Here is a 14,351-nt window from a genome sequence, read left to right as displayed (position 1 = left end):
GATTTTTCATATATGGACTTTATTATTTTGAGATAGTTTCCTTCTATTCTTAGTGTATTTTGTGTTTTTGTCATGAAAAGCTGCTAATTTTGCCACATGCTTTTTTGGCATCATTTGAGATTATCATGTGTTTTTTTCTTTTTTCCCTTCATTCTGTTAATAGAGTATATTACATTGATCAGTTTTTGTATATTGGAACTTCCTTGCATTCCAGGAATAAATCCCACTTGCTCATCCTGTATAATCCTTTTTTTTTTTTTTTTTTTTTTTTTTGGCTACGCAGCGCAACATACGGGATCTTTGTTCCCTGAACTCATGCCCTAAGCAGTGAAAGTGCAGAGTCCTAACCACTGGGCTGCCAGGGAATTCCCTATAATCCTTTTAATATACAGCTGGATTCAGTTTCGAATGACTTTCAAGAAGGGCGCCAAGACTATTCAATGGGAAAAGGACCGCCTTATCAATAAATGATGATGTCAAAACTGGATGTCAACATGAAAAAGAATGAAGTTGGATTCTTTTTTCTTTTATTATTATTTTTTATTTTATGTGGTTAAGAAACACCATCATAACCATTTAAAAAATGTATGCTACAATAGTGTTAACTATATGCACATTTTCTGCAACAAATCTCTAGAACTTTTTCATCTTGCAAAACTGAAACCGTATCTATTGAACAATTTTCTTTTTCCCTCTCTCCAAACTCACTGACAACCATGATTCTACTTTCTGTTCCTAACATTGTGACTATTCTAGGTACCTCATATAAGTGGAATCATATAGTATTTGTCTTTTGTGACTTGCTTATTTCACTGAGCATAATGTCCTCAAGTCATCCATATTGTAACATGTGACAAGATTTCCTTTTTTTAAGGCTGAATGATATTTCATTGTATGTATATACAGTACAACATTTTGTTTATCCAGTCATCCACAGGTGGACCTTTGTGTTGCCTCCATCTCTTGGCTATTGTGAATAATGCTGCTATGTTTTCTTTTTTTTCTTTTTCTTTTTTTTTTTTGGCTGTGTTGGGTCTTCGTTGCTGCACACGGGCTTTCTCTAGTTGCGGTGACCGGGGACTACTCTTCATTGCAGTGTGTGGGCTTCTCATTGCAGTGGCGTCTCTTGTTGCGGAGCATGGGCTCTAGGCATGCGGGTTTCAGTAGTTGTGGCACGTGGGCTCAGTAGTTGTGGCTTGCAGGCTCAGTAGTTGTGGCTTGCAGGCTTAGTAGTTGTGGCTCTCGGGCTCTAGAGCACAGACTCAGTAGTTGTGGTACACAGGTTTAGTTGCTCCACGGCATGTGGGTTCTTCCCGGATCAGGGATTGAACCCATGTCCCCTGCACTGGCAGGCGGACTCTCAACCACTATGCCACCAGGGAAGCCCCAATGCTGCTATGTTTTCAATTATTTTGGATTTATACCCTGAAGTGGGATTGCTGGATCATACGCTAATTAAATTTTTAATGTTTTGAGGATCCTCCATACTGTTTTCCATAGTGGCTGCACTGTTTTACATTCCCAAAAATACTGCATGAGAGTTCCAAATTTATTTTGTTATATTAAGAACACTTAACACGAGATCAACTCTCTTAAATTTTAAAGTATACATTATATTATTGTGAAGTTCTATATATTCCTTATCAGATATACGGTTTGCAAATATTTTCTCCCATTATGTAAATTGCCTTTCACTCTGTTGATTGTTTCCTTTGCTACGCAGAAGTTTTAAAGTTTGATGTGGTCTCATTTTTCTATTTTTGCTTCTGTTGCCTGTGCTTTTGGTGTCATGTCCAAGAAATCATTGCCAAATCAAATACCATGAAGCTTTTCCCCTGTTTTCTTCTAGGAGTTTTATAAGTTTGAGGTCTTACATTTAGGTCTTTAATCCATTTTGAATTAATTTTTGTATATGGGGTAAGGTAGAGGTCCAGCTTCTTTCCTTCACATGTTGATATCCAGTTTTTCCAATACCATTTGTTGAAGAGACTGTTAAAAGGTAAACTGAGGCATATTAAAATTTTTAAAGAGTTTATTTGAGCAAAAATCGATTCAAATTTGGCAGCATCCAATCTGGCAGATAGAAAGGAGTTTCAAGAAGCTGTACAGAGGGAACTTCCCAGGTGATCCAGTGGTTAAGACTCTGTGCTCCCAGTGCAGGGGGCCCGGGTTCAATCCCTGGTCAGGGAACTAGATCCTGGATGCCGCAACTAAGAGTCTGCATCCACAACTAAAGATCCCATGTGCTGCAACTAAGACCCAGCACAGCCAAATAAATAAATAAATATTTTTAAAAAATCTCTGGTGGTCAAGTGGTTAGGACTCTACACTCTCACTGCCAAGGGCCCAGGTTTAATCCCTCGTCAGGGAACTAAAATCCCACAAGCCGCAAGGTGCGGCAAAAAAAAAAAAAAAAGAAGAAGCTGTACAAAACGAAAGGCTTTTATAGGCAGAAGGGAGCAGGAACAGGGAAATTATATGAGGCGAAACTGCAAAAATCATGTTGGTTATTACAAAGTTACTTTCCTTTAGGGGATGGAAGGGGTCTATAAGGCAGATTACTTAAGTAGTAATAATCTAAGTAAGACAACTAAAACCATAATTAAGTCTCAGTTTTGTGACATGGGGCTTAGCATAAGCAACTACATTTTGGACCTTTGCACTGTTATCAAAGACCATTTGACCATGTACTTGAGGGTTCTTTTCTGGGTTCTCTATTCTTTCCATTGGTCTACAAGTCTGTGTTTATGTCAGGACCACACTGTTTTGATGACTGTAGCTTTGTGGCATGTTTTGAAGTCAGGACATGTGATACCTCCACTTCTTTTTCTTTTGAAGTTGGATTCTTACCTTACACCGTATATAAAAATTAACTTGAAATGGATCAAAGACCTCCGATGAAGTGCTAAAACTATAAAACACTTAGAATAAAACGTAGGGGGATAGCTTCATGACATTGGATTTGGCAATGATTTCTTGGATATGACACCAAAAACACAGGTAACAGGAGCAAAATTAGACAATAGGACTATATCAAAATTAAAAACAGCAAAGGAGGGGCTTCCCTGGTGGCGCAGTGGTTGAGAATCTGCCTGCCAATGCAGGGGACACGGGTTCGAGCCCTGGTCTGGGAAGATCCCACATGCCGCGGAGCAACTGGGCCCATGAGCCACAATTGCTGAACCTGCGCGTCTGGAGCCTGTGCTCCGCAACAAGAGAGGCCGCGATAGTGAGAGGCCCGCGCACCACGATGAAGAGTGGCCCCCGCTTGCCACAACTAGAGAAAGCCCTGGCACAGAAACGAAGGCCCAACACAGCCATAAATAAATAAATAAATAAATTTAAAAACAGCAAAGGAAACAAGCAACAAAAAAAAAAAGGAAAAAAGAAACAATCAACAGGGTGAAAAGTCAACCTATGGAATGGGAGAAAATATTTATAAGCCATGTATCTGGTAAGGGATTCATAGCCAGAATATATAAAGAGCTCCTTCACAATAATGTATTGTACACTTACAAATGTGATCAAGACCCCTGCGAACTAAACTCTGACACAGGGCTGGAGAGTTGATATCCTCCGAGGTAGGACAGTGAAGGTCTAATTGCCAGCTTTGCCAGCTGAGAGCAAACTGCTCCTGGTGGGCCTTATGGACAGGGACGTGTTCTTTCTCACCTCTAAGCTCTCACTCCCCAAGTCCGGGAACAAGTAAAGGGGTACAGCCAGCTGCTGAGTGTGTCTATTCCAATTATGCATTGTGGAACTGGGAGAAAAACACAGGATGTGTTTGGGGACCCACGGGGCTCACTGTGTGAAAGACGTGAGCTAAACCTCCATTGATCACCTGACCTCCACAAGCCCCTACTCTGACTGGGGGGCCACAGGGACATAGGGTCTCCTGAAATCAGTGTCCATTCAAAGCCAGTGTCCAGTAGTCCCTGAAAAGTCTGATCATTTCCTTTTCCCCAAAGCACAGTGAAGCTGGTAAAAGGCCATCGGTGCCTTTGGTGAAGGCTGGGAGGAAGATTAACAGCATGAATTTCGGGCAGTGCCCTGGGAACCTTGCTCTGAGGACCTGTCCTCTTGTTCATTCAAGGGCTCTGAACCTGTAAACTAGCTCAAGTGTGGGAACTGATTGATGGGCCATGATGCCCTGATTTTCTGATTCAGGTGAGACTTTCATTCAACTGACCTAGAAATTTTCTGATTCTACAGATAAAGTAAGGATGTAATAGGCTTCCTATCTATCTTATCTGTAGGAACACAATCAACTAGCCTTTGGCAGTGGGCCCCTCCCACCTGGGATCCAGTTATTCCCTGGCATTTCGGTTTCCCAAAGCATGACTGCAGTTCCCACTGGAAGGTCCGGCCGACAGAGAAGAGTGACCACGGAGCTCTTCAAGGGTGCCAGCTCTCCCCTCACAAATGTATTTCTCCCAGTGTTAGTGAAAGGTAGGTGTTCTGGACCTTCCCAGTGCTGGTGAGTAAGTCTTAAAAGACAAATCCACTCTTAACATTTGAAGCTCCCTAAGCCTTTGTCTCCCTGCCTCTTCATTAAACTAAGGCAGTTCTGCTATTTCCAGCTCACGATTTGGGCAACTTTTGGTCCACGTTTCAGCCAACCAACCAGATACCGTTTTCCATCTCCCAGGCGGCAACATTCAGTGCAGACTCTCTGCTTCGTGCGCTCGAATCAATAAATTAGCCTGATCTGGACTCACATTCCCTCCACCATTCTCCCAGCTCTCAGTGTCCGTCCCCACCCTTCCCCCAGACTCCTGGCTGTAAAAATTAGAGACTCAAGGAGTTCTTTGGAGCGCAGTACGCCTCCTCAGGGGCCGCACTTCGTGCCCCCCCTTTAGGTACCCGTTGGCACATGACTAGCGAGTCACGGGGCTAGGGTGGCCGAGGCGGTGGCTCCTGAGGGGAACCCCCTGCGAACTGCCTCAGGCCAGGCAGGGGCGAAGAGCCCGACTCCACCTGGGAAGGGGAGGGGGGCCGGGGGGCTACTTCCACGGGGGGTGGGGCTCTCCACCTGTCAAAAAGACTCATCAGAACTCAGGGCTCAGTGTCCCCACCTTCCCCAGGGTCTTTCCCCCCCCACCCCCACCCCCCACCTCGCAGAATCCTGTGCGCGCAAAGCAGCACCCTCACCTCCACAGCAAACACACTGTGGGACTGGCAGTTCGGCTTGCCTTGTGACTCACTGTAAATCACAGCAGGAGACTGTGCTTTTTTGTTTTCAGCCACTTCAGCCCTGGCGCTACAAGAGATAAGGGTCTCCTTCAGGGAAGACACTGCCACCTTCGGGTCATTATTCAACACTTGAGCTGGGAGTCTGAGTACCTGAGCTCATCCTTTTCTTCCACTACTTTGTCCAGCAACTAGTCGATCTCATTATGTTCATTAGTTTTTCCAAAATGCTTGCAAATATTTACAGTAGCCAGGACATGGAAGCAACCTAAATATCCATCAACAGAGGAATGGATAAAGAAGATGTGGCACATATATACAGTGGAATATTACTCAGCCATAAAAAAAGAAGAAAACAATGCCATTTGCAGCAGCATGGATGGACCTAGAGATTGTCACACAGAGTGAAGTAAGTCAGAAAGAGAAAAACGAATATCATATAATATTGCTTATTTGTGGAATCTAGGAAAATGGTACAAATGAACTTACTTGCAAAGCAGAAAGAGTCACAGATGTCGGAAACAAACTTACAGTTACCAAGGGGGGAAGGGAGGTGGGATGAATTGGGAGATTGGGATTGACATATACACACTGCTATGTGTAAAATAGGTAAGTAATGAGAACCTACTGCATAGCGTAGGGAACTCTACTCAGTGCTCTGTGGTGACCTAGAAGGGAAGGACGTCCAAAATAGAGTGGATATATGTGTACCTGTAACTGATTCACTTTGCTGCACAGCAGAAAGTAACACAACATTGTAGAGCAACTGTACTCAATATCAATTAATAAAAAATAAATAAATAAAAATAGAAGAGATTGCAGAGGAAGAAAATGCTCACAAATATCATATTCACAGTCATCTGCCTCCTTGCTTCTTACAAGCGATCTATTAGGAGTATCCGATGGATATATTTTGTGCGTCTCGATCGCCAGATCACACCATGGACTATTAGTAAGCTGTTTACTACTGGAACTAGAGTCATTAGCATCTTTATATAATTAGATTAGGGGCCAATTCCAGAAACTCCAGGCCAATTCCGAAAACTCATCCTTAATACTCGGCTCGTCTAGAGCCACTCTTGGCACCACAATCTATTCGTCAGGGTTCTCCAGAGAAACAGAACCAATAGGGCAGGTGGAGAGAAACAGAGACAGAGAGACCTTAAGGAAATGGCTCCGTGACTGTCTGCACTCGGCAAGCTGGCAGCCAGAGAAAGCCGACAGGACAGCTGCAGCCGCGTCCCAAGGCCTGAGAAGAGGGGAGGTCATGGTCTAAATCTAGTCCAAATCTGCGGCCTGGGAACAGAGAGATGGTGTAAGTTCCGCTCTGAGTCCTAATCCCAAGACAGGTGAGGACCAGCATCCCAGGCTGAAGACAGTCAGGCGGAGATGGAACCCTCCCTCACTCAGCCTTTGTATTCTAGCCGGGCCTTCAGTGCCTTGACTGAGCCCCAGCTTCACGGGGGGTGGGGGGCCACCTTCACTTGGAGGGGGGCGCTATCTGCTGTACTCAGACTGCCGGTTCTAATACCAACCTTGTCCAGAAACACCCTTCAAGACACACTCAGAATAACGTGTAACCAAATATCTGGGCACCCCATAATCCAGAGAAGCTGGTACGTTAAATTAGCCATCACAGCCTAGTTTCCACTCCTCCAACCCTTCGTGATGTTAAAAGCACCTAGTTCCTAGTACTGAATCCTGTATCAGTGAGCGTCCTCATAAGACATTCAGTAACTGGATGACATTTTAATAAAAGTACTATTTTAAAGGATGAAGGGAAACTACAAGGTGGAGGGAAACCACGGAGGAGAGTGTCATGTAGAGCCAGGGACCGAGTGTGCCCTGAGGAGGCCAGCGGGGCCGTACCCGACCCGGAGGGAGAAAGCTGAACGAGAGGCTTCGAGGTGGAACTGTGGCCTTTGGTCAAGGGACTCAGCCGAACCACAGTGACCCCACGGGGATGTTTCCACTTCACTCTCCTTCCTCCCTAGGGTTGTCAAGTTTAGCAAACAGAAAACAAGACACCTAGCTCATTTTGAGTTTCAGTTAAACAACGAATGATATTTTAGCATAAATGTGTTCCAAACTTTGCCTGGTGCATACTTACACTAAAAAATTATTCATTGTTTACCTGAAATCCAAGTTTAACTGGACATCCATATCTTATCTAGCAACATGATTCTTCCCTCCAGTTTCCTTCCAGACTCAACTGGAGGTCAGAGGGCACAGGAGCCTGTGTGGTGTGGTCCATGCACGTTCACCTTCGCAGATCAGAGGGCAAGATGGAAGAAAGTGGAGAATGGGTGTGGGGAGACAAATACACGTACGTAACAATCCTCTCCTGATTAGAATACCTGAAGGGCACCTGTTGTCTGCATCAAACTCTGAATAATAAACCCTTTACTAGGTTGAGAAACTTTCTTTTTTTTTAGGCCTTTATTTTTTCATGGCAGCTTTAGGTTTACAGCAAAATTAAGAGGAAGGCACAGAGAGTTCCCGTAGACCCGCCCCCGCCACGTGTATCATCCACGGATACCAACATTTCCCACTGTAGGGGTACATTTGTTACAGTTGATGAACCTACATTGACACATCATAATCACCCTAAACCCATAGTTTACCATAGGGTTCATTCTTGGAGTTGTACATTCTATGGGTTTATAAACACGTATAATTATAGTATCACACAGAGTATTTTCACTGCCCTAAAAGTCTTCCGTGCTCTAGTTATTCATCCCTCTCCCCACACAACCCCTGGCAACCACTGATCTTTTCTTTTTGTTGTCTCCGTAGCCTTGCCTTTTTCAGAATGTCATAATGGTGGAATCGTATTGCATGAAGCCTTCTCAGATTGGGTTCTTTCACTTCATAATTTACATTTAAGTTTCCTCCATGCCTTTTCATGACATCATAGCTCATTTCTTTTTCACACTAATATTACATTGTCTGGATGCACCACAATTTATTTATCCACTCACCTACTGAAGGACATGTTAGTTGTTTCAAGTTTGGCAATTATGAATGAAGCTGCTATAAACATCTGTGTGCAGGTTTTTGCATGGACGTAAGTTTTCAGCTCATTTGGATCAATACCAAGGAGCATGGTTACCGGATCATATGGTAAGAGTAGGTTTAGTTTTTTAGAAACTGCCGAACTGTCTCCCAAAGTGGCTGCACTGGGGCTTCCCTGGTGGTGCAGTGGTTGAGAATCCGTCTGCCAATGCAGGGGAAACGGGTTCGATCCCTGGTCCAGGGAGATCCCACATGCTGCGGAACAACTAAGCCCGTGCGCCACAACTACTGAAGCCCGCGCACCACAACTACTGAAGCCCGCACGCTTAGAGCCCGTGCTCCACAACAAGAGAAGCCAGCACAGTGACAAGCCCGTGCACCACAACGAAGAGTAGTCCCTGCTCGCCAGAACTAAGGAAAGCCCGCGTGCAGCAACAAAGACCCAACGCAGCCAAAAATAAGTAAGTAAATAAATAAATAAATTTATTAAAAACAAAAAAGTGGCTGCGCCGTTTTGCGTTCCCACCAGCAGTGAGTGAGAGTTCTTCCTGCTCCACTCCCTCAGCATTCGGTGTTGTCAGTGTTCCAGATTTTGGCCATTCTAGTAGCGGTGGTATCTTATTGCTATCTTTATTTGCATTCCCATAATGACATATAATGTGCAGCATCTTTTCATATGCTCATTTGCCATCTGAATATCTTCTTTGATGAGGTGTCTGTTAAGGTCTTTGGCCCATTTTTTAAATCAGGTTGTGTATTTTCTTTCTTTTTTAAAAAGATATTTTATTTATTTATTTTTGGCTGCATCGGGTCTTAGCTGCAGCGCATGGGCTCTTCCTTGAGGCGCATGCGCCTCTCTCTAGTTGTGGCTCACAGGCTCAGTAGTTGCGGTGCTCAGGCTTAGTTTCCCTGCAGCATGTGGGAATCTTAGTTCCTTGACCAGGGCTTGAACCTGTGTCCCCTACATTGGAAGGCAGATTCTTAACCACTGGACCACCAGGGAAGTCCCTTTATTTATTTATTTATTATTATTATATTTTATAATTTTATTTTATTTTTGGCTGCATTGGGTCTTCATTGCTGCACGTGGGGGCTACTCTTCGTTGCGGTGTGTGGGCTTCTCCTTGCAGTGGCTTCTCTAGTTGCGGAGCACGGGCTCTAGGCGTGCAGGCTTCAGTAGTTGTGGCTCGCGGGCTCTAGAGTGCAGGCTCAGTAGTTGTGACACGTGGGCTTAGTTGCTCTGTGGCATGTGGGGTCTTCCCAGACCAGGGATCGAACCTGTGTCCCTTGCATTGGAAGGTGGGTTCTTAACCAATGGACCACAAGGGAAACCCCTGTTTTGTTTTTTTTTTAAGTATAGTTGATTTACAATGTGTCAGATAGGTTGTGGGTTTTCTTATTGTTCTGTTTTTAAGAGTCCTTTGTATATCTTGGATAACAGTCCTTTATGAGACATACCTTTTGCAAATATTTTCTCCCAGTCTGTGGCTTGTCTTCTTGTTCTCCTGCCATTGTCTTTCCCAGAGCACAAGTTTTTCATTTTAATGGAATCCACATTATCCTTGATGTCTCTCAAGGACGGTGCCTTTGGTGTTATATCTAAAGAGTCATTTCCATACCCAAGGTCAGCTGAGGTTTCTGCTATGTTATCTCCTAGAAGTTTTATAGTTTGGCATTTTACATTTAGGCCTGTGATCTATATTGATTTAATTTTTGTGAAGAGTGTAAGTTCTGTGTCTAGATTCTTTTCTTTTTTTTGTATGTGGATGTCCAGTTATTTGAGCACCCTCTGTTGAAGGGATTATCTTTGCTCCATTGTATTGTCTTTGCTCCTTTGTCAAAGATCAGTTGATCTTTACCCATGAGGGTCTATTTCTGGGCTGTCTATTCTTTTCCATTGATCTATTTGTCTATTCTTTCACCAATACCACAGTGTCTTGATTACTGTAAACTTATGGTAAGTCTGGTAGTGAGGTAGCATCAGTCCTCCAACTTTGTTCTTCTTCAGTATTGTGTTGACTCTTCTAGCTCTTTTCCCTCTCCTCATAAACTTAAAAATCAGTTTGTCCATATCGACAAAGTAATTTGCTGGGATGTTGCTTGGGATGCCATTGAATCTATAGATCAAGTTGGAAGACTGACATGGTGACAATATTGAGTCTTTCTATCGGTGAACATGGACTATCTCTCCATTTATTTAGTTCTTCTCTGATTTCATTTATTAGAGGTTTGTAGTTTTCCTCATATAGATCTTGTACATATTTTGTTAAATTTATATGTAAGTATTTAATTTTGTTTTTTTGTTTTTTGGGTTTTTTTAATAGATGTTTATTGGAGTATAATTGCTTCACAATACCGTGTTAATTTCTGTTGCACAACAAAGCGAATCAGCCATATGCATACACATGTCGCCATATCCCCTCCCTCTCGAGCCTCCCTCCCATCCTCCCTATCCCACCCCTCTAGGTCATCGCAAAGCAGCAAGCTGATCTCCCTGTGCTATGCGGCTGCTTCCCACCAGCCAACTATTTTATATTTAGTAGTGTGTATATGTCGATGCTACTCTCACTTTGCCCCAGCTTCACTCTCCCACCCCATGTCATCAAGTCCATTCTTTATGTCTACCTCTTTATTCCTGCCCTGCAACTAGGTTCATCAGTTCCTTTTTTTTTTTTTTAGATTCCATATATATGCATTAGCATACAGTATTTGTTTTTCTCTTTCTGACTTACTTCACTCTGTATGACAGACTCTAGGTGCATCCACCTCACTACAAATAACTCAATTTCATTTCTTTTTATGGCTGAGTAATATTCCATTGTATATATGTGCCACATCTTCTGCATCTATTCATCTGTTGATAGACATCTAGGTTGGTTCCATGTCCTGGTTATTGTAAATAGTGCTGCAATGAAAACTGTGGTGCATGTCTCATTTTGAATTATGGTTTTCTCAGGGTATATACCCAGCAGTGGGATTGCTGGGTCATATGGTAGTTCTGTTTTTAGTTTTTTTAAGGAACCTACATACTGTTTCCCATAGTGGTTGTATCAGTTTACATTCCTACCAACAGTGCAGGAGGGTTCCCTTTTCACCACACCCTTTCCAGCATTTATTGTTTCTAGCTTTTTTGATAATGGCCATTCTGACTGGCATGAGGTGATACCTCATTGTAGTTCTGATTTGCATTTCTCTAATAATTAGTGATGTTGAGCATCTTTTCATGTGCCTCTTGGCCATCTGTATGTCTTCCTTGGTGAAATGTCTGTTTAGGTCTTCTGCCCATTTTTTAACTGGATTGTTTGTTTTTTTGAGAGTGAGCTCCATGAGCTGTTTGTAAATTTTGGAGATTAATCCTTTGTCTGTTGTTTCATTTGCAAATATTTTCTCCCATTCTGAGGGTTGTCTTTTTGTCTTGTTTATGGTTTCCTTTGCTGTGCAAAAGCTTTTAAGTTTAATTAAGTCCCATTTGTTTAGTTTTGTTTCTATTTCTGTTACTCTAGGAGGTGGGTCAAAAAAGATCTTGCTGTGGTTTATGTCAAAGAGTGTTTTTCCTATGTTTTCCTCTAAGAGTTTTATAGTGTCTGGTCTTACATTTAGGTCTTTAATCCATTTGGAGTTTATTTTTGTGTATGGTGTTAGGGAGTGTTCTAATTTCATTCTTTTACATGTAGCTGTCCAGTTTTCCCAGCACCACTTATTGAAGAGGCTGTCTGTTCTCCATTGTATGTTCTTGCCTCCTTTGTCATAAATTAGGTGCCCATATGTGCGTGGGTTTATCTCTGGGCATTCTATCCTGTACCATTTATCTATATTTCTGTTTTTGTGCCAGTACCATGCTGTCTTTTTTTTTAATTTATTTTTTAAAATTTATTTATGGCTGTGTTGGGTCTTCGTTTCTGTGCGAGGGCTTTCTCTAGTTGTGGCAAGTGGGGGCCACTCTTCATCACGGTGCGCGGGCCTCTCACTATCGCGGCCTCTCTTGTTGTGGAGCACAGGCTCCAGACGCGCAGGCTCAGTAATTGTGGCTCACGGGCCCAGTTGCTCCGCGGCATGTGGGATCCTCCCAGACCAGGGCTCGAACCCGTGTCCCCTGCATTGGCAGGCAGACTCTCAACCACTGTGCCACCAGGGAAGCCCCATGCTGTCTTGATTACTGTAGCTTTGTGGTATAGTTTGAAGTCAGGGAGCCTGATTCCTCCAGCTCTGTTTCTCTTTCTCAAGATTGCTTTAGCTATTCGGAGTCTTTTGTGTTTCCATATGAATTGTAAGATTTTTTTGTTCTAATTCTGTGAAGAATGCCATTGGTAGTTTGATAGGGATTGCATTGAATCTGTAGATTGCTTTGGGTAGTATAGTCATTTTCACAATATTGATTGTTCCAATCCAAGAGCATGGTATATCTCTCCATCTGTTTATGTCATCTTTGATTTCTTTCATCAGTGTTTTATAGTTTTCTGAGTACAAGTCTTTTGCCTCCTCTGGCAGGTTTATTTCCTAGGTATTTTATTCTTTTTGTTGCAATGGTAAATGGGAGTGTTTGCTTAATTTCTCTTTCTGATTTTTTGTTGTTGGTGTATAGGAATGCCAGAGATTTCTGTGCATTAATTTTGTATCCTGCAACCTTACCAAATTCATTGATTAATTCTAGTAGTTTTCTGGTGACATCTCTAGGATTTTCTATGTATAGTATCATGTCATCTGCAAAAAGTGACAGTTTTACTTCTTCTTTTCCAATTTATATTCCTTTTATTTCTTTTTCTTCTCTGATTGCTGTGGCTAGGACTTCCAAAACTATGTTGAATAATAGTGGTGAGAGTGGACATCCTTGTCTTGTTCCTGATCCTAGTGGAAATGCTTTCAGTTTTTCACCACTGAGTATGATGCTCGCTGTGGGTTTGTCATATTATGGCCTTTATTATGTTGAGGTAGATTCCCTCTATGCCCATTTTCTGGAGAGTTTTTTATCATAAATGGGTGCTGAATTTTGTCAAAAGCTTTTCCCGCATCTTTTGAGATGATCATATGTTTTTTATTCCTTAATTTGTTAATGTGGTGTATCACATTGATTGCTTTGCGTATATTGAAGAATCCTTGCCTCCCTGGGATAAATCCCACTTAATCATGGTGTATGATTCTTTTAATGTGCTGTTGGATTCTGTTTGCTAGTATTTTGTTCAGGATTTTTGCATCTATGTTCATCAGTGATATTGGTCTATAATTTTCTTTTTTTGTGATATCTTTTTCTGGTTTTGGTATCAGGGTGGTGGTGGCTTTGTAGAATGAATCTGGGAGTGTTCCTTCCTCCCTCTGCAATTTTTTGGAAGAGTTTGAGAAGGATCAGTGTTAGCTCTTCCCTAAAGGTTTGATAGACTTCTCCCATGAAGCCATCTGGTCCTGGACTTCTGTTTGTTGGAAGATTTTTAATTACGGTTTCAATTTCATTACTTGTGATAGGTCTGTTTATATTTTATAATTCTTCCTGGTTCATTCTTGGAAAATTGTACCTTTCCAAGAATTTGTCCATTTCTTCGTGATTGTCCATTTTATTGGCATATAGTTGTTTGTAGTAGTCTCCTATAATCCTTTGTTTTTCTGCAGTATCAGTTGTGATTTCTCCTTTTTCATTTCTAATTTTATTGATTTGTGTCCTCTCCCTTTTTTTCTTGATGAGTCTCACTAAGGGTTTATCAATTTTGTTTATCTTCTCAAAGAAACAGCTTTTAGTTTTATTGATCTTTGCTATTGTTTTCTTCATTTCTATTTCATTTATTCCTGCTCTGATCTTTATGATTTCTTTCCTTCTACTGAGTTTGGGTTTTATTTGTTCTTCTTTCTCTAGTTGTTTTAAGTGTAGGATTAGATTGTTTATTTGAGATTTTTCTTGTTTCTTGAGGTGAGATTGAATTGCTATAAACTTCCCTCTTAGAACTGCTTTTGCTGCATCCCATAGGTTTTGGGTCTTCCTGTTTTCATTGTCATTTGTTTCTATGTATTTTTTTATTTCTTCTTTGATTTCTTCAGTGATCTCTTGGTTGTTTAGTAGCGCACTATTTAGCCTCCATATATTTGTGTTTTTTGCAGTTATTTTCCTGTAATTGATTTCCAATCTCATAGCATTGTGGTCAGAAAAGATGCTTGATACA

At 42.0% G+C, this 14,351-nt stretch overlaps 1 protein-coding gene across 3 annotated transcripts in view; it reads left to right on the top strand.

The window, feature by feature from the left end:
• ZMYM5 (zinc finger MYM-type containing 5) overlaps positions 1-14,351 on the top strand; it is a 78,665-nt gene that overhangs the window by 11,021 nt on the left and 53,293 nt on the right. For all 3 annotated transcript variants that reach the window (XM_068526859.1, XM_068526860.1, XM_068526861.1), the window contains exons 2-4: positions 4,257-4,449; positions 5,438-5,599; positions 7,386-7,516. In XM_068526859.1, the coding sequence (XP_068382960.1) occupies positions 5,549-5,599; positions 7,386-7,516 (182 nt within the window). In that variant the 5' untranslated portion in view covers positions 4,257-4,449; positions 5,438-5,548. The remainder of the gene's footprint in view (positions 1-4,256; positions 4,450-5,437; positions 5,600-7,385; positions 7,517-14,351) is intronic.

The sequence above is a fragment of the Eschrichtius robustus genome, chromosome 18 (assembly GCF_028021215.1).
Source record: "Eschrichtius robustus isolate mEscRob2 chromosome 18, mEscRob2.pri, whole genome shotgun sequence".
In the NCBI taxonomy this organism is placed as follows: domain Eukaryota; kingdom Metazoa; phylum Chordata; class Mammalia; order Artiodactyla; family Eschrichtiidae; genus Eschrichtius; species Eschrichtius robustus.
This window is presented reverse-complemented; position numbering and strand designations above follow the sequence as displayed.